Here is a 16980-nt window from a genome sequence, read left to right on the forward strand (position 1 = left end):
TGGATAAAAGTGTTCAAATTCTACAAGATGATGGATTACTTTATTTAGGACAAACTGGGCTCTGCCTTTTATTTGAGCTATGACATTAAAAACCTGAGGTTTATTGACAATTAAGAAAATATCTGCTTGGTGCTATCGTCAGACCAGAACTCTGTCTGCCTTCAGCGTCTCCGAGTGTTAGCTTATTACCTAATCTCCACAAACTTCTAGTGTCATGTCTACAACACAGATGATACCATCCTCATGAGATTTTGCTGAACATTACTAAGTCAGATCACATGCGTCAAGTGACAGCGTAAATACTCAATTGCAGTTACTGTAATTAGTAAGTTCTCCAGGTCTCAGTTTATCTGTATAAACAAGGTACTTGATTTTTTTTCCCTTGAAATGAGGAAGAGCTGAGAAGTGAAGAGAGTCGGGTGGGGCCCAACTCACATTAAAATTAGAATTTGAGAATTTAGGAATCACTACAGCTTTTTTTTTTTTTTTAAGTTGAAACATGGTTAGAGCACCATCTGAAGAAAGTAATTAAAATTGTTCTTCAGATGTATTTATGAGTATATGTAGCATTTCAGATATATAGTAAACCACATATCTCTCAGTTATTTCCATATTCTTGAATTCCTACTACAGTGTCTGTAAGTTGCCCATGTAGAGGTATCCACTGAGGATGAATGTTATGATACATCATTCATACATGATTCACTCATTGTTTTTTAAATCTCCAATGATAAACTAGAAACTTGTGTTTATTATTATATGCCAGAGACATACAGTAGTATAAAATACAAAATCTTCTCTCCTAAAACACATTAAACTGAAATATGATTGGATATCATCTAGAAAAATGTGAGAAGTACGGTTTTATCCAGTTTATTTTTCAGCTGCATTGCCATGACATTCACGTTTGCTTATCATTAGGAAACTTAGATGAAACTTCTTTTCTACGTGGATGAGTTTTTACTCACTGGGATATTTGGAGGAGGCATCAAAGCTGAAACAATTAAGTTCTCATAGGTTAAACCTGTGTGTGCGTGAAGGCTCAGGCTCCCCCTGGTGGCAATAATGTCTTACTACTTCTATTGAAAAATGCTACCGTGGAAGATGAGGTTGTCAGGGTAGAATGATGTACCCAGTTAAACACAAAACAGAAGTCTGGTGCCTTAGATAAAGATTTAGCGTGAAGTCCCTGGAATTGACTCCTGAGCGATCTTCAGCAGCTAGGTTTCTGGGCTCTGTGGCTTTCTAATCTTTCTTTAATTCTGAGAGGGGGAGAGGGAAGGAGGGGAAGATTAAGACATCTCCTAATCCTATCTATTCTGACCACTCAGGAATATGATGAGGAATTCCTGAGATATATGTTAAGTGCTTTGAATTCTTTAAATAAAGATGTTTTGTAAACTTAGTTTTCTTAGTAACACATTTTCAGCTCTAAATTTCCTTCTATGGCAGTGGTCAGTATAAGATCACAAAAATAATAAGTCAAATGCTGTCATACTTATTATTTTATTTTCAGTATAATATAGTACACAAAACATAGTATATTATCTACTATACTATAATATATAGCATATATGCTATACTATATAATATATGGCATATGTAATATATAAACTATAATATATGCCTTATATTATAGTATATTTTCTAGGTAATATAATTAGAGTATTTGGAGGATGCAGAAGAAGACTATAAGGAAGAAGAAAAATTATTTCTAAATGATGTCTCATCGAAGAAATTTCTCTGAAAGGTGAATATTAATTTGAGTTATTGGTATAAGGTGTGTATGAGGGATACTTTTGAAAGATATTGGACTAATACTGGACTGCATGTATATTTTATATATACATTGTACTTATGGACAACTCATGGTTCTATTTCCTTAGGAAATTATTTGGAGAGTTCAAGTAAAACACCTACATAATTAAGCCTTTTAATTAAGAAAAATGGCTGTTAAAATTCCACAGCTTTCTGAATCCGCAAAATGATGTTGAGCTGCACCTAACGAAATCATCCTAAATTATTGATGAAATTTGTGCAGATGTCAGCATAAAAATGATATAGTTCTCATTAGCATGTAGCCTGTGTTTACATTTATTAAATCACAGGTTGTCTAGCAGTTGGAGATTAGCATTTTTTTTTTTTTTTTTAGCCTTGGGACTTTTCCTTGTCTTAACGCTGTTTGAAACTGCTGGCATTTCAGAACTCAGTTTGGTTAAATATATGACTATTACGGTACTGTAGAATTTAAACATATAGACTAAATTCCTGAATTTTTTAAGACCAATATTTATGGCTAGAAGGACTGATGTTCTTTTAAGGTAACATTTCTGCTAATTTTTCTGAGATGGGAATGAAAGGCATTTCTTGTGGAATTGCAGCATTAATAACTTTTTTTAAAAAATTGATGTATAGTTGATTTACAATGTTGTGTTAGTTTCAGGTGTACAGCAAAGTGATTCAGTTGTACATATGCTTTTTCAGATTCTTTTCCCTTATAGGTTATTACAAGATGTTGAATATAGTTTCCTGTGCTTGTTGTTTATCTTTTTTACATATAGTAGGATGTATATGTTAATCTCAAACTCTTAATTTATCCCTCCCCCCCGTAGTAGCTTTTTAAAACATGAAAATACCTTTTTTTTTTTCTGTTCTGATAATTAACATAAGAAATTCTCTTGGCTAAAAGAAAAAAATCAGACAAGATAGGAAAGTATAAATAAGAAAATAAAAAATTACTTGCAATTCCAACACTCAGAAATATCTGTTGTTATCAATTTTTTGTATGTTGCTCATATTCATCATCTTTCACCACCACTAGGCCTGGTGTGGTGGCCTTGGGGGGCGTGTCCTCCTTGCCCCTCATTGCTTTTTCTCATTCTCCTCCCCTCCTCCCTCAAAGCACTTAGCTTTGAGTCTCATGCCATCAGATTATTCCTTCGTTCTTTTAAGATTTAGTTCCTGCCTCAGTGTCATTCTCTCCAACACTATTCAATAGCCACATAATGGATCTTTACAATAACTTGGCCTCTTTGTTCCTTCACAAAACCTTAGCTGTTTTACTTCCTCATCATACCTTTGACCAGTGGTTTCTAATCTGGGGCAGTTTTTCCCCCCAGGGAACATTTGGCAATGTCCAGAGTCATTTTTGGTTGTCCCACAGGGAAGGTGTTACTGCGTCTAGGGGTCAAGGCTGTGGGTGCTACTAATCATCCTACAGTGCACAGGACAGCCCCTGGCAACTAAGAATTATCTGACCCAAAATGTCAGTAGTGCTGAGGTTGAGACACCCTGCTCTAACTTGAAGATAGCCTCACTACTGCACCTTCCTGAAATAAGAATGATTCCCAGCAGAGTAGCTTCCTAACCTAGATATTATATAATACTATGGATTATTGGGTGACTTCCTGTGAGAATCAGATGCTGGTGTATAATTACAATGGAACCATCTCTCTCTGGGAACAGAATAATAGCTTAGTGCTTTTAATATTAGCACCTTCTCTGGCAGTATCATTGAATGCGTTAGCATATTGTCTAGTGAATCAGACCAGCCAAATGTAGGAAAGGCAGATCCCATATAGGAAATCCTTCCAAAGAAGCATTTAAGTTTTTTTAAGCATACAATTTTATTCTTTATAACAAACTCTACCTTTAACAATACCATATTTCATATGTCTGAGACCAAGGCTTCATCTCCTCCCCTTTATCTTCTTTTTAAAAAAATTTTTTTAAATTAACTAATTTATATTGGCTGTGTTGGGTTTTCGTTGCTGCGCACGGCTTTCTCTAGTTGTGGCGAGCGGGGGCTACTCTTTGTTGCGGTGTGCAGGCTTCTCACTGCAGTGGCTTCTCTTGTTGCGGAGCACGGGCTCTCGGTGCGCAGGCTTCAGTAGTTGTGACACTCGGGCTCAGTGGTTGTGGCTCGCAGGCTCTAGAGCGCAGGCTCAGTAGTTGTGGCGCACGGGCTTAGTTGCTCTGCGGCATGTGGGATCTTCCCAGACCAAACCTGTGTTCCTCACATTGGCAGGCAGATTCTTAACCACTGCGCCACCAGGGAAGTCCTCCTTCCCCTTATCTTCTGTGTTTGACTTCTTTTGAGTTGATTAAAAGGTCTTTACAGACAGATTTTTTTTTCTCCACAAAGGAAAAAACCACTTAGTCAATTCAATTGCTAGAAAGTAGTTTATTGTATTCTGTGGGCTCAGAAAGCCCTACCAGAATGCCTCAGCGATGCATTTCTTATTAACTGAGAAAAACGAAAGCAATGATAATATCATATGCTGAAAGTAATATTGAGCCCAGAAATGCTGATACAGACTATGAATGTAAAATTCATATTTGTTTAGCTCCAGACATTTTAATTGTTAGGGTTTGGGTCGTTTCTTTGGGCCTTTATTAGACCTTGGTTCTCTTGAAAGGACTGATGAAAGCTTATTTTCTCACTAGGAAAAAAAAATCATTCCATGGCAACAATTGCTGTGATCATAGATTTCCAGTTCTCATTGCTATTATGGGGAGTGTGAACACCTGAATGCTGGCTTTGGATTTCTCATTCTAGGAAATTAAAAGTAGTGGTACAGTTTCTGTTCAAGTAGTTCTTGGAGCAGAAGAGATTTGTGGGCTCTGTATATAGGATGGAGAAGGGCACGTGGGGGGTGGCAGCACAGACCACAGATAGGTTCCAGCTTTGTGGGCCCACGCCGTGGCCCAGAAATGCAACGTCAGATGCAACAAGAAAGGACAGTGGGTCAGTGGCGCACAGTCTGCCAATCTGGCTGTCCCACCATTTTCTTTGCCCTTGCGGTGCTGCTTCCACTAGGTAATCACAGATCACGTTGGGACTCGTTCATATTAATAGAATCAGGAAGAATTCTTTTGCCTTTTCTTAGAAGTAATTAGCAGGACCAGAAACAGAAGCCTCAAATCATTCTTCATTGTAAAACCACCACTGGAGGGTGTGTAGATTTGCCCCTGTAGTTCTAAGCTCTTTCATTAAATGAAGCCCTGGTTCTAGCTGATTTTTATGTGATTTTTTTTTTTTTTTTTTTTAGTGGGCTAGCAGATAAATTGTCTGGTATCTTTGTACTAACCATCCCACATTAGCCTTCCCTGTCCAGTCTTTCCTTGTCTGGTGTCAGCTGGCAAATAAGAACTTCACAGTCTGGAAACTGTTAATGTTGTAGCTCTTCTAAAGTTAGAGATTAGATTGTTAGATGAAGCATGTTTGCAGAGATGAGTGTTGTTTTTTCTATTTATAGGAGAAGTCCCGATATTCAAGCAAAAGAAGAGTTATGGAAGCATATTCAGTGAGTACTGTTTTTAAAACCCATGTGGTTTGAAGGCATTTACAAGGAAGACCACTGACACCAAGAGGCAGCCTCGGGCTGAAGCCTGTCAGGTGGCCTCCACGGCCGTCATTCTGTGGAGCCTGGCACTCAGTGGTGGTGCCTTACCACACCAGCAGACCTCTGCTGGCAGCCCTGACATCTCCTCTCCTGAGGCCAGTTAGCCTCGCCTGTAAATGAGCCTCAGACAGGCCAATATCGTATAAATAAATATCAAGGAAAAGAAATTTTAAGAAAGAAAGACACCTGCTACAGGGGAGAGAAGCAGATCTTTTGTAGGGAAATGGGGGTGGCTGGAGAGTCATCTACATTCCAGTTATAGAAAAACTGGAAGAAGGTAGAGCTACAGAAAAGGTTTTCCTCCCATTTTTTCCTGAAACACATCCTAGTTTTAAAATCTTCGTTCCTGGCTTATATCTCTATTAGTTTTATTAACACCGTGTTTTGCAACAAGATTAGAAAGGGGGAAACTCACCTGCCAATTGTGGAAGGTGTTAGTATTTATATCAGTATCAAAACTTTAATTCTCATGCTCATTCCCTTCTAGAAAGGAACTTGTGGATCCATCTGGACTGTCAGAAGAACAATTAAAAGAGATTCCATACACTAAAATAGAGTATGTCTTTGAAAATCTTTTAAAAAAAGTTTTATTAACATTTGTAAATGAGTAATCCATTCTTACTCTTCAGTGGTGTTCCATTCAGTGCTTTGTCTTTACATTTTAACTAAAATTAAAAATAACTATAGAGGAAGAAGTAGAAAAGGAGGTATTAAAGCTAATTATTCATTCTGTACTGCAATCACTCTCTTATTAACTGCCTGTTTGTAGGTGGTCCACTTATGCTGGGATTTTTTACACTAAATAAGTACAACAGTACTATAGGATCCTGGTTGGCTGAATCCATGGAGGGATTCAGTCATGGAGGGCAGACTGTAAAGTTATATGGGGATTTTCGACTTCGATCAGGGTTGGTATCCCTAACCCAGTATTGATCAAGGGTCAACTGTACTATAAAGTTTTATTTTCATGTATGATGGAGGCAGTTTTCTTTTGTTAACTTGTGAGATTTAAGCCACTTAGGCTTTCCAAGCTTAGAGGAATCAAGTTCTTTTTAAAACTCTCAAAGTTATTATTCCTTTGCAGTTTCAATATTAAGGAAAATCTCCAAATTATCCTGTTCTGACTTCTGCTGTGTTTGTCTCCACGGTTTTTGGTGTCTTGTTTAGGACTCAAGGTGACCCAGTCCGCATCCGGCATTCTCATTCACCTCGAAGTTACCGCCAGTATCGCAGGTCCCAGTGTTCAGATGGAGAGCGATCTGTTCTCTCAGAAGTGAAGTAAGTAGGCAAGTGTGAGTACATCATCACCCTCATGGCTCCAGAACAGCACAGTACAATAGAACTTTCTGCAGTGATGGAAGTATTCTATATCTGTGGCTATGGGGTATTTGAAATGTGGCTCGTGTGACCTAGAAACTAAAAATCTAATATTATTAATTTTAATTAATTTAAACTTAAGCAGCCATGTGTGGCTAGTGGCTGCCGTACTGGATAGCACAGACCTAGACTATACTTAGGCTGAATTATGGCCCTTCCAAGCTATGCACTGAAGCTTTTAGAAGAAAGAGAAAATGCATGAGCTATTCTATTTTGAATAATAAATGCATCCATATTTGAGAGAAGTTGGCATAAGTTTCTTTTTGAACTGATGGCATTTTGTCTTCTTTTACTACAGCAAATGTTATATATTACAGTAGTTTCTTTGTGTTATTTAGTTTCTCTTTTGAGGAAAGTGGCCATATCTCAGCTTGACATGATAGGTACTATATGTTAAATGAATGTATTAATGAAATAATTATGCATCCATTTGTAAAAGTACTATAGTCATGGAAATTCATATACTTGGTATTGCTGGGTAGGAATGTCAGCCATTAAACTCTGAATTAAGGCTTAAAACTTTGATAAACATTAACAAATTGGGAGATAGGCTAGCCCATTGGAGAGAGATATAGGCTGGGTTTTTTTTGTTTGTTTTGTTTTGCTTGTAAAATGTAGGCCATTGCTGTCTATAGCTCCATAGGTTTATAAAAAAAGAATAAATGGCCAATAAGTGTTTCTCTAGAAACAAATCAAAAATCCATTTATACAACATATCACAGTAAGAAAAGCACATGGGAACCATACCTATGTTATATTCTTGGTTCTTCTAGTTATTTGCTGTGATTTTGGGCAAGTTACTTAACCCGTTGAACTTAATTCAAAAACATTTATTAAATGCCTATCCGTGTAAAGCACTGTGGTAGGCACTGTTAAGGAATACAAAGATATGTAAAACATGCTTACTTTGCTATAGCCCTTTTCCAACTCAGATTGTGATTCTAGGTACTGTCTCAGTCATTAATTCTAAAACTGACTCTCTGCAGCTCAAAAACGGATCTTGTACCTCCACTTCCTGTGACCCGATCTTCAGATGCTCAGGGTTCTGGTGGCTCCACAGTTCATCAAGTAGGTAATAATCAAGTTTTAAGAAGGTGTTGTACTGATGACAAGTTTCTGTGTTTAAAAAACACATGTACAAAACATGGAAGGAGAAGGAAGGAAGGGTGTGTGATCAAGACAAGGCACAACCTGGGAAGAGTTATATTAGGGGTGAGAGCTAGAGGTAGTGTAAGGTCTAAAATGATCTGAGGCTTGGGGCAAAGCCAATGATAACAAAGATTGTAAGATTGTTTGGAGCCAGAATAAAGAAACAATGGGCTTCACTAATTTTAAAAAGTATGTCTAGATTATTTTTTGAGCCAGAGAAACAGGGATAAAGTGGTAGACTCAGAGGGGGCCCATGTTCAATTGTTAACTGATGGCAGACGGAGAATTACTCAAGTCCTGTTTTATTTCTGTCTTCTTCATCAAAGAGAATTACTTTTCTTCTGGAAATGTTTAAAAAATGTGGTCAAAACGGAATTCAAGGACATGGCAAAGCATCTAGCTGCCTTAACAGAATCAGTGTAACACTCAGCTGAATTAGATAGCTGTTATCAGGGGAGCACTGTAGCAGACATATTTCAGCAAGGTGTTTGACATCATCTCTCATTGTATTTTTTTTTAATGCGATAGAAAAACATGGAGGCTGTGTAAGGTTGTTGGATGGCTTTATATCTGTTTAAATCATTACTCTAGAAACAAACTTGATGTTTATAATGGATCAGTATCAGCCTGTTGTTTGCAGTGGATTGTTTGAATTGTGGATCCCTTTGAAAGGCAATTATAACTACTGTCTCTTTCCCATAAAAATGCATGTAAGCACATATTTAATGCACATAAGCATATAATTCAGGAAGTTCATGGACAACCTAAGAACCCTGACTCCAGCGTATCCGTCATGTACTGCCCTGTGCTTGACTCATTTTTGTCAGTGACTTGAGCAAGGACAGAAAAAGCCTGTGCTAATTTAGGTTAGGTTCCCTAGGAAGAGATTCTGCAATGGAGGTTTGCATGGAGGAGGTATATTGGAAAGTGCTCTTAGGATCAACACTTGTTTGGAGAGTAATAGATAGGCAAGAGTTGAACTGAGTGGTATAGTCCCAATAAAGGCATCAGATGATCCCATGGGGAGCTCTGGAGCCAAGATGGCCCTTCTGATTCATCCCACTTGGAGACAAGGGGGCTGGGCCTTAAACACTCACCATGTAGCAAGTGACTGGGTAAAGGGTGCCCCTGGAAGGGGGCATGACCTTGAACAAGGTGGCTCTCTTCAGCACAGGGCTGTTCCTGGGGAGGGGCTCAGTTTTGGTTTTTTTTAATATTTATTTTATTTATTTATTTTTGGCTGCATTGGGTCTCTGTTGCTGTGCGGGAGCTTTCTCTAGTTGCGGTAAGCAGGGGCTACTCTTCGTTGTGGTGCGCAGGCTTCTCATTGCGGTGGTTTCTCTTGTGGAGCATGGGCTCTAGGCACGCGGGCTTCAGTAGTTGTGGCTCATGGGCTCAGTAGCTGTGGCACGCAGGCTCAGTAGTTATGGCTCGTGGGCTCTAGAGTGCAGGCTCAGAGGTTGTGGCGCATGGGCTTAGTTGCTCCGTGGCATGTGGCATCTTCCCGGACCAGGGCTCGAACCCGTGTCCCCTGCATTGGCAGGCGGATTCTTAACCACTGCACCACCAGGGAAGTCCCAGGGGCTCAGTTTTGAGCTGTATGGCAGCCAACACTCCGAGCTGCTGGGGAATGAATGCTTCAGTCTGGAATGGAGATCTGAGTGGTTAACCACAACATCCACTAAAATCTGTGTAATTTTTGATTAGATAAATCTGGGAGAGCTAATAGTTTATCCAAACAGACAATTTGTTTCAAGTCAATAGCACTTTAAAAAAATTACATTCATGATTAGTTGAGGCTTCACATTCAGACAGGACCTGCATTGGTGTCTCCTTGTCTCCACACACCACTTGTGTGACTCTGAACACTGTTTAACTTCTAAGACTAAATTTCTTTGCAATGTAGATAATAACCTACCTCTTAAAGTTGCTGGGAAGATTAATAAGCACTGTTACTTTTCAAAGCTCTTTTTTTTTTTGTCTTAAATTTAAGTTGGCTTCAATACAAGTGGGAATTTCATGTATTTTTGCTTTTCCAACTACTCTAAGACTGTCTAATCACCATCATTTAGGAATCTCAGAAAACTTAAATTGTACACATGAAATGTTGAAAGAATAGCCGTCACTGTGCTGCATACAAGAACAACTCACATGCATCTTTTAATCAATGGCACTGATTCTAAGCTTGTCTCTGGGACACCTTTGATTTTGAATTCAATAGCTATCTAATGAGCACATCTAAGGAGTGACAAGGCACTCACTGGGACAGTCAGCAAACTACAGCCCAAGGGCTAAATTTAATCTGCAGCCTGTTTCTGTACAGTCCAGGAGCTAATAATTGTTTTTATGTTTTTAAAGGGTTGCTTGTGGGGAGGGAAAAAGAATGTGCAATAGAGACAGGAGGTAGTCTATAATCTGGCCCTTTACAGAAAATGTTTGCTGACTCCTGGCCTTGACACATAATACATAAAAGTAAACAGGTAAAACAATTAAAAAAAAAAAAACAACTAGGTAAGCATTATGAAGAAACAAAGGTCTGTGTTAGAAAACGAACATGACCTCACTTTAGAAAGATAGGGCGAAGGCCATTCAGAAAGTGACCTGTAAAGCTGAAACTCAAAGGTAGAGAAGGAGCCAACCATGTGAGTATTCGTGAAAGGCTGATGGAAGCAGAAGAAATAGCGTGGGAAAAAATGCTGAGGCTGGAAAGGGCCAGGGTGTTTGAGGTCTGAGCAGAGTAAAGGGGAAGGAGGGTGGATAATGCAGGGCCTTAGATGCCATGGGAAAAAGAGTTTGTTTGGATTTTATTCTAAGTGCCAAAAGCAAACAACTGATCTGGTTGCCATGTGGAGAAAGGATGCAAATGATATGGGGAAGTGGGAAAGCTGCATTTCCTAAGTTCCACAATGATGCCAGAGTTCTGCTAGTGGCCTGGCCTGCCTATACCTCACCTTACTTTTTCATGCAGAAGGCTGGTAAAAGTGGGGTGGATTAGGGACTTTGATTCATTTTCCTTATTCCTTTAAGGTGTGCAGGCAGAAGAGATAGGTTCAACCCTCAACAAACTTAAAAGTTAGTGATTCTTCTGATATATTAGCTCTCTATTCCCCTGTCCTGACTCACTCATGCTCTGGTGTCCTCCTCCCTCTCCCGTTACCTAGAAACCTGTCCCAAACAGATAATGTCTGACGATCCAAAATTAGCTTGATTTGTACTCCTCATGCTTAGCAGAATTGTTGTTCCATTGGTGCCTCTTTGAATATGAGTAAATCAAATCAAGCCAGTCGTAGGAACAGATGAAAGACAGCCTCTTAGAGGATAGCTTATTTTTAGCCCCAATGAATCTCAAAATAATAGAATTCTGGCGTGTAGCTCATTATGTATGGGCAGGTACTTGTGCATTAGGAAATACGCTTGTTAGCCAGATCTACTGACAGGTTGGGCCATCTCTAAAAGGAGCTAAGAGCAGGTCTGTTCAGCAGAAGAGGGAGCTGTGGAGGCACTTTAGTGTCATCCTCAGGGCCTCCACCTGTGGCTGTGGGAGGACATGACCCACTTCCAGAAGCCCTGGGTGTGGTGCTCAGGCTCTGGTAGCTCCGCTCCCATTTCTCCAGGATGGGGCCACCGCAGCTCACGGGGAGCTCTAGCCCCAAGTGATGCGGGTCCCCAGGGCATTGTGTTGTATGGGTTTCTTTCAGTGACTACTGAAAATATAATCAGGGAAGAGTAAAAATTACCCCCAGCCCCCCATGCTCTTCATCTCTCTGCCCCTCCTTGGAAAAGTGGGAGGCCTGAGAGCCTGGGTTAGCAGCAACTACCATGGAAATGACACTTCACTGGGGGAATGGGTTGAGATTTATGCCTGATTTTCATGAGTAAGATTTGTTATGCATGTAACTGTCAGAGTAACTTTTCTAAGATTTAAACACAATCTTCATGTTGTTTATCATAATTAACTATTTAAATAAAGGGAATATTTGAACAGCTTTTGACATTACATACCTTTCCTAAATATAACTTGATGTCTTAAATCTTAGTATTTGTGTTACTAAAATTGATTTGGCTGTAGTTTCTTCTCTGAATCTTACTTTCTGTATTTTTCAAATGCATTCTTTTCTAGAGAAGAAACGGGTCTAAAGATAGCCTGATTGAAGAAAAATCTCAGACATCTACAAGCAATCTGGCTGGAAAACACACAGCAAAAACAATAAAAACTACCCAAGCTTCACGCCTCAAGATACAGACTTAATCCTAGTGAAGGGCTAGGGATGGGGGGGTGGGAAGGGTGTGTGTGCCACCTTTACTTTGAAACTGTGAATTATAATTATTCAAGTATCTTGGACCTGCAGAAGTGTTTCTTCAGAAGAAAATAATGGAGTCTGTTGCATCTTTTAAAGGTTTAACTACAGTATATTTGTGCCTAAGGGCCTTTTAATTTGGTAACTGGAAAGACAGTATTTTAAAACTTATTCACTTGATGCCATGTTTTCCTTCCTGGAAACTCCCAAGTTATCTTGTGTCTGCCACAACCAACACCAGATGCTTCGGTTCAAAGTTCTGGAATCCTGGACTGCAGCCGGCTAGCTGTGCAGTAGTACACCAAGTGGGATGAAAAGGTTCTTCCCAGCTCTGGGTGGATCTCTGCCTGCGCACAAATGCATGGCTGAAGCTTCACTTTCACACTGCAGATATTTTTATTCACATAAATGTTCTTTGTAATACTGTACTTTGTGGCATTAAGTTCCACCGATTATTTGCAAATGTTAAAAAAAAAAGTTTGTTAAGTGCTGCTTTTAATTTCTCGTGTCCTTGTCTTGTGCTTTCAGGAAAAAAAAGGCTATGTGTGGGTTTCAGTTGACCTCAGCTTATAAATTCATGACCCTCAACCTGAAATGGTCCCTCCAGTCTGCCTGGCTAATTCTCCCCAAATACTATTTCAGACGTTTCCTCTCTGCAGATGACTGCAGTCTACAGGAAAAATAGAAATACTCATGCAGGACATCTTTCATCTTCCCCTTACCCAAAAGACAAGCCTCGCCATGGCTGCCATCAACCCTAGTCCTTGCCTTTCTCCTGTCCCCTCTACCTGTCCTCTCGAGCCCATCTCCTTCAGCCTTCTCATCCCTGCTCTCTCCAGTATTAATATATTCAACCGCTTCCTCTCAGCTAGACTACCATCTAAAAAAAGTAAGCCAACCAAATTTCACAACCACAAATTCTTCTCCAGCTACCACTTTTTTTCTCCCATTCCAAGTTTCTTAAAAGGATTATCTGTAGCCAGTGTCCTCAACTACCTCAAACCATCTCTAATATGGATTCTCCCCCACTGTTCCACTAAAGTGGACCTCAAAAATCACCTTCATGTCACCAAATCCAAGTTAACTTTTAGGCTACCTTACAATATTTTGTTTCTTTAATGCATTTCCCATTGTTTCTACCATTCTATCCTTTGCAGCTCACGCTGTTCCACCTCTCCAGTTTATTAAGAGTATCTCAAATCTAAGCCCTCTTCCGCTACCCCAGTGGATCTCATTTATTCCCACGGTTTATTTCTATAGCTTAGACTAAAAACCAGTGTAGTACCAAGGGGTCACTTAGATTTCTAAGGCAATTCAAATAGAGCTAGTTGAAAATGCTGCTCCCCAGCTGGATCTGCAAATGTACAAGACTACACACCTAGCAGTCATTATGGACACATCCTTTATTACTAACTCCTGTCTGCTATAGTTTTAACTATCTCTCTTCCTTAACTTTACCACCACCCTGGTCCAAGGTGGTCATCTCTCGCATAGACAGTGGTAGTAGCCTCCAACTGGCCCATCAGCACCCCTTTTCTTGCAAATGTGCATTTCCATCATGGATTTCCCCTTGCTTTATACAGAGCCTTAAGTGGTCTGGCCTCTTACCTGTTCAGCCTCATTTTGTAACACCCAGAGCTCTCATAATGGCCACCTTCAAGCCTCATTAAGCACTCAACTCTTACCTAAATGAGGACACAACAGTCAGAAATCTGGACTTATGGTCATACCCATTTTTTTAGCTCAAGGCCTCTGTACATGGCACGGGGTCAGCTTTGCCTTGCATAAATGCTTACCTACCCTTAGTCCTAACTGCTTTCTCAGGTTTCCCTGACTCGGTCAAATCCTATCATACATGGAACTTGTCTCACGAAGTTTTAAAATTGTGATGACATTTCCTCCATTCAAAGGTAAGCTTCCAAAGGGAGGAACTGTGTTTGTGCACCACTGTGTTCCCAGCTCCTAGTTCAGTGCTTTCAATAAATATTTTGAATGCCCGAATACACTATTTGTTCTTTCCTGCAAAGTGAAGGCAGATTTACTTTTAGCTTAAAAAAAAAAAATGCAGTAACATAGAGCACACCTGTGACCTAGAAACCAACTAGTCTAGTTCACTTCATCATGCAAGAGGCACTAGAAGAAAGCACGTGTTTCTCCTTGGAGCCTAGCATAAGCCTATATTTCATGAGGCTGTCAGTGATCAATATCACTGAATGTTAATCTTAACAGCTGAGATTTAACATAATTTTGAAGTTGCTGGGAGAGGGAGGTACCCTATGATCCTTCAGTAAAAGAATGCTATTTTCTGGCAGTTAATCACTTAGCACACAAACCTCCAAGAAGCACATTAAATTATTTTATTTATAGCCCCACTGTTTTAGATGTACATTTATGGACTATCCAAAAGCAGTATTTTTTTTAAGCAATCCTGGAAATTTTAAATACTCTAAGCAACACCCGAAGATCAAGTTGTCAAGTTCCTCACCGAGGACATCCTAAAAGGAAAAATAAGGCACTCAATTTGACAAGCAAACATTTACATGCACCACATCTTAAAAACTTTCAGTACATGCTTCTTCGCTGGATTAAGTTATGCACTTCTGGACTTTAAATGTCAACATAAAACATGCCTGAGATCTGGCAAGTGGTTTTTTTTACAATTCACATAAAATCATGTAAAGATTTCATGACAAGCTGGGAAGAAGCTATCCCATTTGCAGTTAACAATTTGTTTACAGATGCAGCAGTACTAATATTAGTGAACCCTTAATAACTAATTTAAACTAATACCCACCAGAGAAGGCCCCCCAACCTAGAAAGATAAAATTCACATCACAAATAACTGCTGTATGACAACTTCTAATTCAAAACTATCACCCTACCTTAGGTCATCTTTGTGCTCCCAGATAGTAAGTAGTCAGCTAGCAGCAGTCAGTCTATGCTTCAAGCGTCCATCTTTCACCTGAACGAAAATTAAAACCTGTTAAGAGAAACATACACTTAACGTTGGCAGGATCAAAACCACATGTGTACATAATATAGCAGTATAACTGTTACTTGTGCAGCTCCTACACCAAAGATGTCAAATACTAGGGCAGGAAAAGGCTGCACAAGTGTTTGGTTTTCGCCTTTTTTGACACCTCATCCACTAGTTTCCAAAAGTGAACGGGCAACACAAAGGCGGCAAGAAAACCGCGTAAGGAATGCTGTGTGGCACAAAGCTGCGGACCCCAAAACAGCTGGCTGAGATGAACTGTTGCGTTGATGAGATGGGAGAGGAACTAAGCCCAGCTCTACAGTTTCCTTTACGACTCAACATCCGACTAGGTAACGAACACCGAATTAAAGTCTTTCAAATGGCTGAAACCGTAAAATGTCCAGGCAACTGGTCTTTTCTGCAGGAACACGAAAACTCGCCTGCAGAGCTGGTGATGGTCATTCGATTTCCGCCAAGTTCTGCACCAGGACACAGTTATCAAGATCTAAATCTGAAATGGCACTTCTGCGTTGACCTGATTTCCCACCGTGACATGGTAGGCATACGTGCCGTTATACAGTGAGGCCTTTCCCTGTCACACGCAAGAAAGCCCCGCTTCTATTAAAAATTCCCTGACATACAGTCGATGACCAATCGACCCCAAAGCCCTCACCCCCCTCGCCGCATCTCCTGGCGTGGGAACACAGACCCGGGGCCGCTTCTGGGCTTTCTGAGGTCTCACCGACAACGTGGCGGAGGCCAGACCAGGCCGCTGCCCTCCACGCGTTCAGGGACCGGGAGCCTCGGACCCGGCCCGGCCGCGGGGCCAGCCTCACTAGACTCAGGGCGGCCGCGCGCTCCTGCCCTGCGCCCCAGCCGTCGGAAGCCAGGCGGCCACAGGCCCCGGACCGTCCGAACCCCCGCCGCCATACAGGCCGAAAGAGAGGTGAGGTTAGAAAGAGCGCGCAGTCTTCCCACAATGCTTTTCTACGACTGGAAGGACCCACTGCTCGAGGGGCGCGGGGAGGACGGACTGTACCATCGGCCACCGCGCCCCGGCGAGACGCCGCCGTGCGGCCGGAGGACGAAGTGCCCATTGATGGGCCGAGGGGCGGGGCTGCCCGGGGAAAAGAGTTCTGAGGAGCGCGAGTTCGCTGAGCGCCGGGGCCGTCGGGCGGGAAGATTTTTCCGCTCAGGAGGAGGGTTTATCCGGTGTGGATACCCAACCGCCCCTCCACCCGGTGTCAAGAGCACACGGTCAGCGCTGAGCTGCGGGTGTAGCCCAAAGGACATGAGACCTCGTGTTCTGGGAGAGGACAGACAGAGCTCACCGTCTCCAGCTGAGGAAGAGTAAGGTCATTAATTCCAGAAATATTTATTGAGTACTTACTGTGCTTCACGCTGTTCTAAATGCCTGGGAATCCGCTGTGAATGAGGCAGAGTTCCTGCCTTACGTTCTAGTTGGGTGAGAAAGACACTAGACAGATAACGTGGACACTGTTAAGTCCAGATAGTGTAAGTGCCAAGGAAACAAAGGAGGGGAAAATGTGATAGAGCCGTGCTGTCCGGTAGGAATCTAGTGTGAGCCACGAATGTCATTTTAAAATTTTAGAAATGCCACATTAAAAAGGAACAAGTTAAATTAAGAGAAACTCAACATGTGCTAAGTATAACCATTTCAACATGTGGTCACTATAAAATTATTAGTGATATACCTTGCATTCTTTTATTTCTACTAGGTCTTCAAAATCCAGTGTGTATTTTATACTTCCAG

At 40.9% G+C, this 16980-nt stretch overlaps 1 protein-coding gene, 2 long non-coding RNA genes and 1 other non-coding gene across 6 annotated transcripts in view; 2 read left to right on the forward strand and 2 right to left on the reverse strand.

Moving 5' to 3' along the window:
• The window catches only part of EPB41L4A (erythrocyte membrane protein band 4.1 like 4A), a 260033-nt gene extending 247305 nt beyond the window's left edge, over window positions 1-12728 (forward strand). For 2 of the 3 annotated variants that reach the window (XM_061189519.1, XM_061189517.1), the window contains 5 exons: window positions 5259-5306; window positions 5893-5961; window positions 6573-6683; window positions 7769-7850; window positions 12052-12728. In XM_061189519.1, the coding sequence (XP_061045502.1) occupies window positions 5259-5306; window positions 5893-5961; window positions 6573-6683; window positions 7769-7850; window positions 12052-12180 (439 nt within the window). In that variant the 3' untranslated portion in view covers window positions 12181-12728. Of the gene's footprint in view, window positions 1-5258; window positions 5307-5892; window positions 5962-6572; window positions 6684-7768; window positions 7855-12051 lie in introns of all 3 variants that reach the window. The other variant, XM_061189518.1, reaches the window with a different exon arrangement.
• A 1844-nt stretch (window positions 12729-14572) lies between these two features.
• Window positions 14573-16181, reverse strand: LOC133090901 (uncharacterized). The gene is made up of 3 exons (XR_009700827.1): window positions 15949-16181; window positions 15112-15209; window positions 14573-14724 (listed from the first exon to the last, which is right to left on the reverse strand). It is a non-coding gene; the product is annotated as an uncharacterized LOC133090901 (long non-coding RNA).
• On the reverse strand, window positions 15278-15412 carry LOC133091612 (small nucleolar RNA SNORA13). The gene has a single exon (XR_009700946.1). It is a non-coding gene; the product is annotated as a small nucleolar RNA SNORA13 (small nucleolar RNA).
• Window positions 16182-16406: 225 nt separating the features above from the next.
• LOC133089866 (uncharacterized) overlaps window positions 16407-16980 on the forward strand; it is a 252779-nt gene continuing 252205 nt past the window's right edge. The window contains exon 1 of the long non-coding RNA XR_009700755.1: window positions 16407-16556. This is a non-coding gene — a long non-coding RNA (uncharacterized LOC133089866). The remainder of the gene's footprint in view (window positions 16557-16980) is intronic.

Source organism: Eubalaena glacialis, chromosome 4, assembly GCF_028564815.1.
Source record: "Eubalaena glacialis isolate mEubGla1 chromosome 4, mEubGla1.1.hap2.+ XY, whole genome shotgun sequence".
Taxonomy (NCBI): Eukaryota; Metazoa; Chordata; class Mammalia; order Artiodactyla; family Balaenidae; genus Eubalaena; species Eubalaena glacialis.